At 43.9% G+C, this 15,726-nt stretch overlaps 2 protein-coding genes across 4 annotated transcripts; one reads left to right on the top strand and one right to left on the bottom strand.

Annotated features, from left to right (window-relative positions):
• The first annotated feature begins 348 nt into the window (after positions 1 to 348).
• Positions 349 to 5,609, top strand: LOC126401938 (PI-PLC X domain-containing protein 1-like). Its single transcript, XM_050063509.1, has 7 exons — positions 349 to 629; positions 799 to 935; positions 1,816 to 1,941; positions 2,054 to 2,209; positions 2,441 to 2,553; positions 2,792 to 2,862; positions 5,049 to 5,609. Exons 1-7 carry the CDS (start codon positions 509 to 511, stop codon positions 5,369 to 5,371), a joined length of 1,047 nt encoding a protein of 348 aa, XP_049919466.1. The 5' UTR covers positions 349 to 508; the 3' UTR covers positions 5,372 to 5,609.
• Positions 5,610 to 5,710: 101 nt separating this feature from the next.
• On the bottom strand, positions 5,711 to 15,608 carry LOC126401937 (NACHT, LRR and PYD domains-containing protein 12-like). Of its 3 annotated transcripts, XM_050063507.1 has the most exons (18): positions 15,415 to 15,608; positions 15,236 to 15,304; positions 14,459 to 14,561; positions 14,255 to 14,366; positions 12,272 to 12,382; positions 12,080 to 12,152; positions 11,773 to 11,977; positions 9,778 to 11,572; positions 9,511 to 9,684; positions 8,714 to 8,887; positions 8,456 to 8,629; positions 8,158 to 8,331; positions 7,882 to 8,055; positions 7,491 to 7,664; positions 7,089 to 7,262; positions 6,686 to 6,859; positions 6,344 to 6,390; positions 5,711 to 6,255 (listed from the first exon to the last, which is right to left on the bottom strand). In XM_050063507.1, exons 3-18 carry the CDS (start codon positions 14,481 to 14,483, stop codon positions 5,726 to 5,728), a joined length of 4,290 nt encoding a protein of 1,429 aa, XP_049919464.1. In that variant the 5' UTR covers positions 14,484 to 14,561; positions 15,236 to 15,304; positions 15,415 to 15,608; the 3' UTR covers positions 5,711 to 5,725. The 3 variants fall into 3 exon arrangements, with proteins under 3 accessions (XP_049919464.1, XP_049919462.1, XP_049919465.1); XM_050063505.1 differs by having other exon boundaries at positions 14,255 to 14,371; positions 15,236 to 15,608; XM_050063508.1 differs by lacking the exon at positions 12,272 to 12,382 and having other exon boundaries at positions 14,255 to 14,371; positions 15,236 to 15,608.
• Positions 15,609 to 15,726: the final 118 nt, after the last annotated feature.

Raw genomic sequence — 15,726 nt, 5'->3', positions numbered from 1 at the left:
CACAATTTAATTCAATAAATAAAATGTATTGTTCAGCAGCTTGTTCAGCTTTTACTTCGAAAACGAACTTCCGTAGCGTCACTTATCCGCTTTTATTTTGAAGGATATCACAGGAAGTGCTAGCTTGTTGTAGCCGTTAGCTTCTCGTTTTTCACATATGAGCAACTAAACTAAATGTATTTTAAGATAATTTGTTTATTGTACAACAAGTTCAGGGTGAAACTAAAATAGGTTTTTGTCCAAGCCTGCATTTCCTGTGCCTTTAACTAGTAGCTTGTTAAGCTTTTATTTCGTAAACAAACTTCCGCCGCGTCACTTATCCGCTTCAATTGTGAAGGCTTTTACCGGAAGTGCTAGCTTGTTGTAGCCGTTAGCTTAACGGACGTTTTGATATGCGGAAATTTTGTAAACAAAGGGTGTTTGCAATCGCAACAAGGAAAAGGAACATGTTAAACCTTCGTTGCGAAACCAGTGGATGTTTAGCTGAGCAGATAGGCGATAAAACTAAATGATTCCGGTGAAGACGATGGAAGATGAAGAGCGGCTACAGCTGGGAGGAAACCCGGACTGGATGTCGCGTCTGCCCGAGGAGCTGCTGGATGTCCCGCTGTGGGACCTGGCTATACCCGGTAAGAGAGACATACCAGGGGAAAGTCGGGCAAACTTGGCTTTATTTTATTTTCACATTACCCTGCTTGTGTTTATCTCCTCCGTGTGTCCACTACATGGCCAAAAGTATATGGACAGGGGTACTTGTGGGCATGTATTTAATGACTAACTGTTCACCTCTCACCACAGGGAGCCATGACAGCATGTCTTTCTGCCTGGATGTGTCCTCTCCTGTCCTGAGATCAGAGCCCCGTGTCCTCAGAGTCACTGACATGCTGTTTCCCTGGTGTACTCGAGCCTGTGTCTACCGCTGGGCCACCACACAGGTACATGGACCAGCGGGATTTATACTTGTGTCACTCTGCAGTTACACCTCCAAAACACTAGTCGGCGCTGTGCTGTGTTGATTCAAAACACACATTAAACACACATTAAACATGGCTTAATAGAGACAGTTTCAAACACAAGTACACAAATCAGCTTCACTATAACTCGCAGCATTCACAGACAAACACTTGTCTTTATCTGGACACATGTTCCCCACAAATACAACATGCTAACGTTATTAGCACAAGTCTATGGCATTTTACATTGTATAAATTAGCCTAGCAGCTAGCGACCTTTTCCCTTTCTCATATAAAACCAGGGACAACAGCAACATTTAACAAAGGTAACGTTACAAAATTTGGCTTCATTACAACTCACAAGGTTCACTGACAAAAATTACTGTCACACTAAACACGTTTTCCAAACAAATCCAACATGCTAACGTTATTAGCACAAGCCTATGGCATTTTACATTGTATAAATTAGCCCAGCAGCTAGCGACCTTTTCCTCTTCTCATATAAACCCAGGGATGTCAGCACACATGTCACAATTTATCGTAAGAGATTTTGAAGTGACATTCTGGCCCCTGATGGTGCGTTCAGGTGCCATTCCTCAACCTGTAAAGTCAAACAACTCCAAGTCCATATCTCTGTATGTGCTCAAGGTCACGGATAGCGACTAGAGAGGAGGCACCTTCACAAAGACTGTGAGCAGACAAATAGTATTCATGTGCAGAAGGGCCCGCGTCAGCGAGAGCTTTGTTCCTACGAGCTCTAAATAAGTCACCCTTTGTTCTGATATTCAGTCTGTGATGAATGCCAATCCATCTTTTTGTCTCTGGTGTATTAATGCTGTGTGTCTAACGTGTGTGTGTGTAGCAATCCGTCCTCAGTGATCAATGTGACCTTGGTATTCGTTTCTTGGACCTGCGGATCGCTAGGAAGCCATCGGGAGGCAGCAAGTTGTTCTTCGCCCACGGCATCTACACACTGATGACTGTGAAGGTGCACTCAGCAGGAAGTTTGAACAGGAACAAGGAAGACTTAAGTTACAGGAGGAGAGTTACTGAGAAGGAATGACTAAAAAATATGTGTGTGTTTGTATGTGTGTGTGCAGGAGGCTCTGGATGAACTGGCTACCTGGTTGGACGCTCATCCCAAAGAGATTATAATCATTTCCTGCTCGCACTTTGAATCACTAACCAGCGAAGATCACGTGGACCTTGTGGAGTACATCATCTCGCTGTTCGGAAAGAAGCTCTGCTCGTCACAGGTGACTGAGCCTGAGGATACAATTATTTTACTATTAATAAAATCAAAGTTATCTATTAGCCAACATGTCCAATATTTGCTGCATCCAACTTCTCAAATGAGAAGATTTGCTGTTTTATGTCACTGTAAACTGAATATATTTAGGTTTTGGGCTGCTTGAAGATGTCACAAACTTAATTAATTTTTAATTAAAAATATGGAATACTTACTGTGTCCATGTGTTTATATGCAGGACGTTCCCACTCTGCATTCCTGTTGGTCCAGACATCAGCAGGTTGTTGTTACCTATGGCAACCAGCAGATGGTGCTGCTGCACCCTGAGCTGTGGCATGACATACCTTACTGGTAAATACACAAATCTATGTGTTTTACGCCATGTTTGTTTTATTGTGCATCAAAATCAAGCAGGTGCTCACAACTGTAAAACAACAACCTGCAGAATTAATCATGTTTTGCTAATTTATGCCTTCATATGACCTCACATGAATACTTTGCTGATGTCTCTACACCATGAGATGTGAATCAGATAAAGTCTAATTTAAGCATCAAACTGACTGGCCTCATGGGGGCGCTCTGTCTCCAGGTATGCTGACAGCTCGGACCCGAAGAAGGTGATCGCCTACCTGGAGGACCAGAAGCACAGTGGAAGACCAGGTAGGCAGTGGTGGAGGAAGGTAGGGGCCCCCAAAGGCCTTCAGCCCTTAACCCTGTCTGGGAGAGTTTAAAATGATATAAATCGGCTGTCCAAGGGACATTCAGCTTAGGAATTAGGAAGTTTTTGGACCATTTCAATTCAGAACGTGTACCTTTTTAATATTGAATTTATTTTAAAAATTATTTCTGGGAATTTTAAGTAAATTTCCTGCTACATTTATTTAAAAAAAAAATACAGAAAATGTCCAAGCCAAATTAAGCTTAGGAATTCAGGGACTTTGGCACAATTTCAATTTAAAAAGTGTACCTTTTATTATTTTTAAACGTGTTACTGAAACATTTCCAGTAAATTTCCTTAAGATTTTCCCTGCATTTTCTGGAAAATCTTCGGTAAATTTAATGCAAAAAAAAAAGAAAAGAAATTTCTGGTAACTTTGCTGACATTTTTCCTGGAAGATCTGTCAAAAAAAAAAAAGTGAGGGAAAGTTAAGCTGGTAAATTTTAGAATTTCTGCACAATTTTTATTTGAAAAGCAAATCTCCTGGATATTTTGCATACATTTTCAGATAAATTTCCTGTCAATTTCCTGCAAAATTTCTCATGAAAATCCAGAAAATGTCTAAGCCAAGTTAAGCTTAGGAATTTGGGAACTTTGTTACAATTTCAATTTTAAAAAAGTGTACCTTTTATTGTTTTTAATCGCAACATTTCCAGCAAATTCCCTGAAGATTTTCCCTACATTTTCTGGAATACTTACTGTAAATTTAATGGGGGAAAAAAAAGGAAAAATTATGGTACATTTCCTGAAATTTTCCCGGAAGATCTGACAAAAGAATACAGATGATTTCCAGTAAATCTCCAAGGGAAGTTAAGCTCGATGTTTGGAGCTCTATGTACAGTTTTAATTCGAAAAGCATACCTTTTCATAGTGAACTTATTTGAAAACTTATACTTGGAAATCTTCAGCAAATCTCCTGGATATTTTGCACACATTTTCAGCAAAATTTCTTTAAAACATTACAGAAAATGTCTAAGCCAAGTTAAGCTTGGGAATTTGCACAGTTTGAATTTTACCTTTTAATTGTGAACTTATTTCTGGAACAATTTCCATACATTTCCTGAAGATTGTCCCTACATTTTCTCGCAAATTCCCTGTAAATTTAATAGAAAAAAAAAAAAGAAAATAAATTTGTAGTACTTCTCCTGAAATTCTGGAAGATCTGCCAAACAAAAAAAAAAATATGGAAAATTTCCAGGAAATTTCTAAGGGAAGTTAAGCTCGATATTTCTTTTTTTTAAAAGTTATTCCTGGATATTTTGCATACATTTCCAGATAAATGTCCCGTAAATTTCCGGCAAAAGTGTATTGTTTTCAAGCGTATTTTTGAAACATTTCCAGTAAATTTTTCCCTACATTTTCTGGAAAATTTCCTGTAAATTTAATGGAAAAAAGGAAAGAAATTTGTATTTTTTTTTCCCCTGAAATTTTCCTGGAATATCTGTCAAAAATACAGAAAATTTCCAGTAAACCTCCAAGGGAAGCTAAGCTAGAAAATTTGGGAATTTGTGCACAATTTTAATTTGAAAAGTGTAACTTTTAATAGTGAACTTAATTTGGAGGGAAATACTCAAAACAAATAAAATAAATACTAGGTCTTATGGCATGTTTTAAAGAAAGTTTGCTCATTTATTTATTAAAAAATAACTAATTAAATAATTGCTCATTTATTTAATTGAACAGTCAGAAAGTATTAAAATAATTTACTAAATTGAAAAAAGCAATGTTACACTATAAAAATTAGATTAAAAAGCAAAAGTCCTGCATTCAAAGTAGGTAAAATATGAGCAACAAAGTGCACCTAAAATATCAAAAGTAAAAGAAGTCACAATGCAGAATGACCCCTGTCACTAATATTAATGTATTCATATGCTAATGGTAACATTAAAGTTGGCTAAGGTGAAGCTAATTTTCTACCATTACTACTCTGTTCTACCTCATATACCAACATAACAAACTAAAGCAACCAGTCTGTATCGCTGTCAAATAAATATAGTGGAGTTAATATTACAATATTTCCCACTGAAAATTAGAAGAATAAAAATATAAAGTGGCTAAAATGGAAACACTGCAGTACTTCTTGGACTGTACCTCCCTACTGATGGTTCGCTGACCGTTTGTTTTCCAGCTGGTTTCTACGTCAGCGGTCTGAACCTGACAGAAGACACTCCCTACGTCCTCTGCCATCCCCTCCAGGACATGAGGGAGATGACGAGGAGGGCGCTCTCTGGGCTGCTCCGCTGGGCGAGCGAGCAGCGTCCGGGGCGCGAGGCGGACAGGGTCAACATCCTCTGCTGCGACTTCGTGGACGTCAGTCAGTTCTGCTCGCTCGTCATCGGCCTGAACTACAAGCTGCTCGCTGATGCTCGCCCTGTCTGCAGGATGCCACGAGCGCCTTCCTCGGAGGTCACTGGCTGTTGCCACAGCAACGAGACTGGAAATCCAACGTAGAAAAACACATCTTAGAAGTCCGTTTTCTTTATGTCTGATCATGTGAATACTGAACGTTACATTTAAGTATTTCCCTCCTGTCTCTTGCACATCACACACAGAATCATCTTCGTATTATTTTCAGATTGTACATATTCAGCTTTTCTAAATGTATTCGACTTTTGCACTTAATTCGCACGCCATTTTGGAAGATATACTTTCATACTTTACATGAATAAACACTTTCATATATTTCTAACGATTTTTGCAGCTCTCCATCTATAATGATCTCAGTAATCACATGGTATCGGTAAAGCAGAGCACAGCTTTAATGTCCCTGAGAGGCTTGACAACAGACGGCAGCGCTTTCCCATCTCAACACAGGGACACTGACGACTCCAACGACAGGAAACCAAACCCAGGGTACAGAGGTTCAATGAATGCACAGCTGAAGGTGTACAGGTGGAGCAGAGTGTCAGGTAGAACGCTGTAGAAGGACAGAGTCCCGGCAGGCCAGTCCAGATACACTCCGACTCTGTTAGACGCAGAGGAGGGAGGCGTGAGAAGAGCGGTTCTGATATTACTGTGCCAGGCGTAGTAACATTTATCAGTCAGCTCCAGACTCCACGACTTCTCGTTCCATCCAAGCCGACTGCCGTCACGGGCTCCTCTCCTCCTGAGTCCTCTGTAAGTCACTCCAACGTCCACCCCTCCTTCAAAGTCCACCTCCCAGTAACAGCGACCGGTCAGACCGGTCGTACACAGCAGCTGGTAGCACCAGTCGAATCTGTCCGGGTGGTCGGGATACGGCTGCTTCTCGATGGACAGCATCACTTTTCGGTTGTCCTCGGACAGGTGGACGTTTTTGTGTGCTGTGTTCGGGTCCAGCGTGAGCTCACAGGCGTCTGACGGAGAGGAAAAGGCAACAGATGTGGGTCTGAAGGTTTTGATTGAATGGGCTTTGTAATTGAATCTTTAATTTTACACACTTACACTTCACCAGACCAGATTTCAACCACTGAGCACATCCGTGATCCACACTGGAAGAGGGAAACAAAGTCAGACCAGCACTGAGGCAGCTCTTAGACAAAGAGGGTGAGTTTTTGGCTCCGATATTTTCGATTGACCGCAATATCACATCGCTTATTATTTCATTTCATTTCATTTTGCTTTAGTTATTCAGTTGTTTGTTTCATAAACCACCAAGGTAATAACACAAGTGACAAGTAGGGTAATTTTCTCATTCACTTCTACAATTTAAATGCTTTTTGCAACAGTAGACTCGCCCCCTGCTGGACGTTTGAAAGAATGCAGGTTTAAGTTTTCACCCCGTACCTGAGAGTATCCAGTCTCCATCCTGGATCCTTCACTCCAGCGGACAGCAGCTTCACTCCTGAGTCTCCTGGATGATTGTAGGTCAGGTCAAGCTCTCTGAGATGGGAGGAGTTGGACCTCAGAGCTGAGGCCAGACTGGTGCAGCCCTCCTCTGTGATCAAACAGCCTGACAGCCTACACAAATACAAAAACACACGAGCAGGGAGTTTTGTCCATTTAAAAGTATGGCTAGATGTTGTTATGAGTTCACTGGTCTGGAAATGGCTGTGATATTGCAGGTACATGACTCCAGAACATTGCACCTCCCTTACACCTCTATTCAAAATGGCGGTCCACACACTAATGGGGGACATCACAGGACATTTCATAGAAAAAAGGAAGCATAAATATACAGTAATTAGACCTTAAAGCTTCGAGTGTACAGTGTGGACTCTTGAGTCCAGCAGAGAGCAGCTTCACTCCTGAATCCTGCAGGTTGTTGTTGCTCAGGTCCAGCTCTCTCAGAGTGGACGATTTGGTGCTCAGGACTGACGAGAACTCGTGACAGCATTTCTCTGTGAGCCTAGTTTGACTCAGTCTGAAAAATAAACATAGATCAGTCCCTACAGGATTTCATAAGCTGTGTTTTTGGATTGTTTTAAACAGAAGCGCACTAGACTCCCTCTTGTGGCCGAAAATGGCAACAACAATTTTGTCTACAGCTAATTTATACAATGTAAAATGCCAGTGTGTTTACTTTCAGGTTTTGATTGATGCAGAAAGCTTATATAACCAGGTACAAAGTCATGTTATAATGTTATCTCACCTGAGAGTTTCCAGCGTACAGTGTGGACTCCTCAGCGCAGCAGACATCAGCTTCACTCCTGAGTCCTGCAGGTCGTTGTTGCTCATTTCCAGCTCTCTCAGACTGGACGACTGGGAGCTAAACACTGGGGCCAGAGCTTCACAACTTCCTTCTGATAACTTACATCCACTCAGCCTGAAGGGTTTCAACCAATGAACGTACTTAGTAATATTCAAACTGGTCTTAGCGATGGCATTAATGAGGTGTAAAGTGTAGAAGCACAGAAGATGAGCGAGTACATTTGTGGCTGCACAGACAATGAGATAAACCACCTGACAACATAAGGGCAACTGCATTTCATGAACAAGCCAAAAACTGCAGTAACGCACTTCATAAACATCAGAATACTGACCTGAGAGTTTCCAAGGCACAGTGTAGACTTCCCAGACCAGCCGACATCAGCTTCACTCCTGGATCCCGCAGATCATTGTTGCTGAGGTCCAGCTCTCTCAGGCTGGAGGACTCGGAGCTGAGGACTGATGAGAGGTCCTGGCAGCATTTCTCTGTGAGGTTCGTTTGATTCAACCTGCCAAAGGAACACACACATTTACACTTATAGTATGTTTAGGAAGAAAGACAAGAAACAGTCAGGCATATAACCCCCAAAATCCTAAAACATTAATCAAACCTGAGAGTTTGGAGTGCACATTGTGGACTCTCCAGCCCAGCACACAGAAGCTTCACTCCTGAATCCTGCAGGTTGTTGTTACTCAGGTCCAGCTCTCTCAGATTGGACGACTTGGAGCTCAGAACTGATGAGAACTCCTGACAGCATTTGTCTGTGAGCCTCGTTTGATTCAACCTAGTTGAATATAAAAAGAAACCATCATGGGATCAGTGTCTAAGTCTGTTCACCCTCAATACCAACCAACAAATATTATAGTCTGAATTTAAGGAAGACGTGACACACAGTGATGTGATCTAACCTGAGAGTTTCCAGTCTACAACGCTGACTCTCCTGCCCCACAGAGAACAGCATCGCCCCTGAATCCTGCAGGTCGTTGTTACTCAGATCCAGCTCTCTCAGAGTTGAGGACTGGGAGCTGAGTACTGAAGCCAGAGCGCCACGACTTTTGTCTGATAAATTACAGCCAACCAGCCTGAAGAAGAATGGATATTAACATACATTTACTGTGTCACACCTCTGAGTCATTACCACCCTGTGAAACATCATTTATCCTGACCTGAGTGTGTCCAGGGCACAGTGCGGACTTTCCAGTCCGGCAGAGAGGACCTTCACTCCAGAGTCCTGCAGGTTGTTGTAACTCAAGTCCAGGTTTCTCAGACCAGATGATTTGGAGCCAAGAACTGATGCCAACTCCTGGCAGCATTCCTCTGTGAGATTGTTGTGACTCAACCTGCAAAAATCAGTTGAAAGTTTTGTTCTTTATATTTAAACACCCAGATGCGCCAAGCTGACATCAAAGAACTAGTGGGGACTAAGTCGGACTGTTGCATCGCCTCATGTCGCTTGCATCTCCGCCAAAAAGTTGCACTTGAACACAACGTCAAGACGACAGCAGACAGCCAAAGGAAATAACTCTACATAGCAGCAGGTAGCAGCAGTCTATACTCGTCATTCAAAAAGGGAAACTGAAAACGCGACAGGACGTATTCAAGACATTTGTTAGCACATTAACAACAAAGACCCGAAACACCCGATGACCCCAGGATACATCACTGACGCTGCATCCGAGCGCTTCTACAGAATGTATTCCATAAGGTACCCAATATGATGAGCTTGTTTCAATCTCACTCCCTCTTGACTTTAGTTGTTTACTTTCCTCACTTCTGATTTTCTTCTCGTGCGTTCAGCTGAACTGCCAATCAGAATGATTTCTCGGGCTCCACAGTCAACAGCAAAAAAGCCAACAAGGGCGCTTACTGATGGCCCAACATTGACTGTCCCTTTAAAGCCTATGATAGAATTACGAAAGAGGACATTTGAGTGGTGGATCAACCGTACAGTGCATGATCTAACCTCAGTGTTTCCAGTCCACAGCGTGGATTCTCCAGTCCAGGAAGGAGCAGCTTCACTCCTGAGTCCTGCAGGTTGTTGTTGCTCAGTTCCAGCTCTCTCAGACGAGAAGACTGGGAGCTGAGAACAGATGCCAGACCTTCACAGCTTTTCTCTGACAGGTTACAGCCACCCAGCCTGAAGAAGGACAAAAACATAATTTCAAAATAATCATTATTCTGTAGGAATGAATGGCTTTGGGCTGTCCTGTCCTGTCTTCTTTAAACTTACAGAGACTTTTTGGAAGCTTTGACGACTGGCAGCAGCCTCAGAAGACCCTCCTCAGATGCAGAGTATTTCCTCAGGTCAAACACCTCCAGGTCTTCCTCCGATGACAGCAAGATGAAGGCCAGAGCCGACCACTGAGCAGGAGAGAGTCTGACCGTGGAGAGACGTCCTGAACTCAGGTACTGCTGGATCTCCTCCTCTAGAGAAGAATCATTCAGCTCGTTCAGACAGTGGAACAGGTTGATGCTCCTCTCCGGAGACAGGTCTCTTCTGATCACGCTCTTGATGTACTGGACTGTGTCCTGACTGCTGTGGGAGCTGTTTCCTGTGTGCGTCATCAGGCCTCGCAGGAGAGTCTGATTGGTCTGCAGTGAAAGGCCCAGGAGGAAGCGGAGGAACAAATCCAGGTGCCCGTTTGGACTCCGTAAAGCCATGTCCACAGCACTCTGGAAGAGGTATGATAGTTTGGATTTGTCCCTTAATAGATTAGACCACCAGGCTTTTGACGGAGACAGCAGATTGACGCCAGAGTTCATTAAAGTCAGAAAGACGTAAAGAGCGGCCAGAAATTCCTGAACACTCAGATGGACGAAGCAGAACACCTTCTCCTCACACAGCCCTCTCTCCTCTTTGAAGATCTGCGTGAACACTCCTGAGTACACCGACGCCGCCGTGATATCGATGCCACACTCTGTCAGGTCTGACTCGTAGAAGATCAGGTTGCCTTTCTGCAGCTGATCAAAAGCCAACTTCCCCAGAGACAGAACCATCTCCCTGCTCCCTGGATTCCAGTGTGGATCCGTCTCAGCTCCTCTGTGATACTTGACGGTCCACAGTTTGGCTTGAACCAGCAGGAAGTGGATGTACAGCTCCGTCAGGGTCTTGGGGAGCTCTCTTCCCTCTCTGGTCTTCATCACATCCTCCAGGACTGTCACAGTGATCCAGCAGAAGACTGGGATGTGGCACATGATGTGGAGGCTTCGGGATGTCTCGATGTGGGAGATGATTCTGCTGGCCTGCTCCTCATCTCTGCATCTCTTCCTGAAGTACTCCTCCTTCTGTGGGTCATTGAACCCTCTGACCTCTGTCACCATGTCAACACACTCAGGAGGGATCTGATTGGCCGCTGCAGGTCGTGTGGTTATCCAGAGGCGAGCAGAGGGAAGCAGTTTCCCCCTGATGAGGTTTGTCAGCAGCACATCCACTGAGGTGGACTCTGTAACATCAGTCAGGATCTCATTGTTGCGGAAGTCCAGAGGAAGTCGACACTCGTCCAGACCGTCAAAGATGAACACGACGTGGAACTCGTCAAACCTGCAGATCCCTGCGTCTTTAGCCTCTCCAAAGAAGTGATGAACAAGTTTCACCAAGCTGTATTTTCTCCCTGTCAGCAGATTCAGCTCTCTGAAAGTGAATGGAAATGTGAAGTGTATGTCCTGGTTGGCTTTGTCTTCAGCCCAGTCCAGAGTGAACTTCTGTGTCAACACCGTTTTCCCGATGCCAGCCACTCCCTTTGTCATCACCGTTCTGATTGGTCCGTCTCTTCCCGGTGAGGCTTTAAAGATGTCTTCGCATTTGATTGTCGCTTCTGGTCCGTCTGGTTTCCTGGATGCGGTTTCGATCTGTCTGACCTCATGTTCGCCACTGACCTCTGCGGTCCCTCCCTCTGTGATGTAGAGCTCTGTGTAGATCTCATTCAGGAGGGTCGGGTTTCCTGCTTCGGCGATCCCCTCGAACACACACTGGAACTTCTGCTTCAAGCTAGATTTGAGTTTGAGTTGGCACGCCGTTGGAGATTCTGCATGAACAAAAAACAATACGAAAATACTAAGTGGATGCTACAGAAGATACGGCAACAGCATTTTTGATGTACATATGGAGTTTCTATGGGCATCCCTTGAAAATATTTATATACATTTCTAGCACTTTGGAACTGTCAGTCTACTTCTTCCAGTGCTTCCTGTTTCCATCGTGCTGAAGCTGTAGAAATAACCTTACTGCTCTGAAGAGAATCAGCCAGCTCCTCTTGCTTTAGCCTCCTCAGGAAGTGTGTCACAATTCTCAGAAACGCCTCTCTGCTGTTCCTCATATCCTCTTCCTCCTTGCTGTCCGTCACCTCGTCATCCGAACACTCAGAGCTCACGGCCCTCTGCATCGCCTTCAGCTCCTTCTTCACAAAACCGATGATGGTCTCCTCAAGCAGCTGGAAAATTAAATAGAAAGCTTCATTTGTAAATGCTCCATCCATTGTGCAGCAAAATAAAGACAAGAACTGCTGTGACTGTGCAGGTGTAGATTTACACACCGTAAATATGGAGTCTGTTTGACCCTCCAGGGCAGACTGACCGATGTGAGCATCTGACACTTCCTGTCGTAGTCTGGAGAGAGAGAGAGGAAAAACACACACACTTCGGTGCCTTTAAAAATAATTTATTCTGAAACCACTGTCAATTGCTTTGTTTATGCTTCTATAGTACAAAGCAAAATGTCAACTTACTCTGTCTCAGAAGAAAGCTGTTTTTGAAAACCAAGAGGTGGCTCCTTTGACTGGTTGCTCTTCATGGACACACAGCTGGGAACAGGAGAGTCTGGTCTCTCCTGCTGGATCCTGACCAAAGAAAGATGGTTTCTTTTTATAGACCACTTCAACTGTGTCAAATTTTCTGACAAAAGTGAAGATGGTTTCTAAGACCTCGTAAGTAAACAAAGAAAAGGAGTATAACAGTTTTGAGGTATCCATCACAGACCTATTTTTCTTTTTCTCTAACGTCTATGGAGAGACACGGACCGATCAGCCACGATATCAAAACCACTGACAGGTGAGGTGAATAAATTGATCATCTGATTAAAATGCAGTCTTCTGCTGGGAAACCTTAGGTCCAGACCAAGCGGGAACCTCCAGGGATGACAAGTGAAGCCAGTGCGGAAGTGCCAAAAACTGCAGTTCCTCAAATGGCCACTTGAGGCTGGCTCCAAAAGCGAGTCAATCCCCATAGACCCCCATGTTAAAATGCTCAACTTTACAGCGCATTATTAAGGGTGTGGTCACTTTGAGTGACAGGTGGCGCCATCACGGGTGGCTAACTAGCCGCTGGCTGGCTGCTAGGCATCATCTCAGCTAATTCGCAAGTCACCGAACCTGACCTCTCAGCCATGTTTGTGCCTTTTGGATATTTTGTATCATGAAGGAGCTGGCACCAAGTGGGAGCATGAGCGGGAGCAGCCAACACCACAGGGCTAGCCAAAGTAGCCTAGCTTGTTAGCCTTAGCTAACTTAGCAACTTCAAGCAAGGTGGGTGTGTTTAAGCAACCAGGCTTCATTTGGCTCGTCTCTTTGCCCATTTTTGATTGGCCGGGAGTTGGGCGGAGTCACGCACTGCCAAGACTGCGACGGCCAGAGCTGCCTACTTTGAGCTTCAAACCCACTCCTCAGAAACCAATGGGTGACGTCACGGTGACTTCGTCCATATTTTTATACAGTCTATGGTCCAGATATTCATCCACGCCCCCCAGTGACAGGACTGGCCTGAGGAAAGTGAAAAAGAAGTGAAGGCGTCGGCCCCTAGACCCAAATCTGATTGAGCGTCTGTGGGGTATGCTGGTACCCCACATAACTCAAAGGATCCACTGCCAGACACTGCAGGGCATCCCTCGAAGTCCTGTGTCCATGTCTCGACAGGTCAGAGCCAAGTCTGATCCAAGCAGGTCCCACCATGGATCGGGGGTACTTCTAGTCGCTCAATTAAATTCGGATCTGGGGTATCTGGAGGCCAGATCGACTTGTCTTTGTCACGTTCCTCAGGGTATTCCTGAACCGTTTCTGTGGTGCAACATGGTGCATTGTCCTGCTGGGGTTGTATGTGTGGGGTTGTACTTGGTCCACTTCGACGGATAGTTCGGTTCGTTTGGAGTGGTGTGAACGCTCATTCGAACTCTGGTGCGGACCATAGGAGCGAATCCTGGTCCGCTTGAAAACTGGGGGTCTCGGTTCACTTGCAAGTGAACCCTGGTGCGGTTGGCTTACAGTGGGAAATGCAAACGGACTATCCAGTGAGCCAAAGAGAGGAAGTGACGTACAGTGCAGTGCATTGAAGGGATGGATTTCCGTTTTCGGCCCTGGCCAATCAATGAGCCGGGTTTTCTTCTTCCTCGTGCTTTTTTTCTTCCTGGTCAGTGGTCGTTTCGGGCAATACCGCCCCCAAACGAGCAGCTGTTGTAACTGCGTGACATTGTCCAGGCGGTTTGGTCCACTTTAAAAGTGCAGTGTGAAAGTGAACCGAACCAAATGAAAGTGTGAAATTTCTTCGGCATTCCCCGCCCAATCAAACCGAGTACCCCGGACTATCCTGGTGTGAATGCACCCGACAGAAAATATACTTTCATACTTACAGTACTTGTATTCCATTTCTGCCAATATATCCCTCTAAATCCAACACACTGGACCTCAAAGGCTTAAATAATACAAAATAAAAGGACTTACTCTGTCTCAGAAGAAAGCTGTTTTTGAAAACCAAGAGGTGGCTCCTTTGACTGGTTGCTCTTCATGGACACACAGCTGGGAACAGGAGAGTCTGGTCTCTCCTGCTGTCGCTCTGGGCTTAAACACAACACAGAGTTTTTACTGTTAATAATCACATATGTGCAATGATACAGCTGCTGAGCTCTGATCTGATGGTCATCTCACCTCTGAGCTTCGGTCCAGCTGTCATGTTCCCCAAGTGGAGTCATTTTGGAGGGGAGGGTTCCCTCATCTGCCCCGTCAGACACGTCCATACTAGAGCCTACAGCTTGACACAAACAGAAACGGACTGCTTTTGTCAGTCAGCCTGAACATGGAACAAATGATGACGCACAATTAACTCAATTAACTTATATTATATTCATATGTGGTTTAACATACTGTATTATACATTATGATTTATATGTTCAGATTTGTCCATCAAAACTTACAACCCCTACGAGTCAAAGTCTACAAAATAAAATAATAAATCATTAATAATTAATCCAGAGAACAAATATGACTGCATCATACTAACCATACCACATTCACACAGTTATTACTCCTGTAGATTTTAATACTTAACCCACTACATTTATTTGACAGCTGCATGCGAAAAAATCATCCTTTTAAATGTTCATTCATTTTCATATATAATGCAATCCAGCTGTGTGTAAAATAGTCTTCACATCACTAATTATAACATGAAAGAGCTTATGTAATTATTAAGTGACAAAGGTCTGCTGCTTCATCAGATACTTTAAGTACATTTGTCTCTGTACTTTTAAAACACTTTCAATGCAGGACTTTAACTTGTGATGGAGTATTTTTATACTATAATACTGCTACAACTTAGCTTCTAAGAAAAACAGTAAGTAGAGTAGCCCTCCCTTTTTAGACACCTTGAATGGAAAAACAGGCTTTAATACACCACAGAAGAAGAATAGAATAAGTATAACTCACCTTGTTTGGTAAAAATACGGCGTCACAAGAAAGTGAAACTAACCTCCAACGTCATCGAGGACATCACCCCTAAAGAGAGAGACAGAAAATGGACATAGACTAGACAAGAAACACGTTTTAATCAACCACAACTTGAACAACTACATGTCCCAACGCCACACCCAGGTGTTTTGATTTACCGGTAAGCACAAATAATTGCCACACAGCGGATTTAATTGCCCTGTGCTTTGCCTGCAGGCAGCTCCCAAAGGTGCGTCCAGCCCTGTCATAGAGGCACAAGCGTCATACTACCCTAATTCGCACATCTCCACTTTCAAAGATAACTTGTAAGTCATGTCAATTCATGTCTAAATGGTGGGATTTGTACTTCGTGTTAAAGAAAGTCTTCCTGAAGGCAACGCCCAGGGCAAAAACAGACTCTAAGAGCAAGTTGGGAGGAGCTGTGGTGTGTCTGTGTCACCCTGCAGTTACACCTCCCAAACACTAGTCGG

The sequence above is a fragment of the Epinephelus moara genome, chromosome 15 (assembly GCF_006386435.1).
Source record: "Epinephelus moara isolate mb chromosome 15, YSFRI_EMoa_1.0, whole genome shotgun sequence".
NCBI classification, from domain to species: domain Eukaryota; kingdom Metazoa; phylum Chordata; class Actinopteri; order Perciformes; family Serranidae; genus Epinephelus; species Epinephelus moara.
The sequence above is the reverse complement of the archived record's forward strand: the minus strand, read 5'-3'. Positions and strand labels throughout refer to the sequence as shown.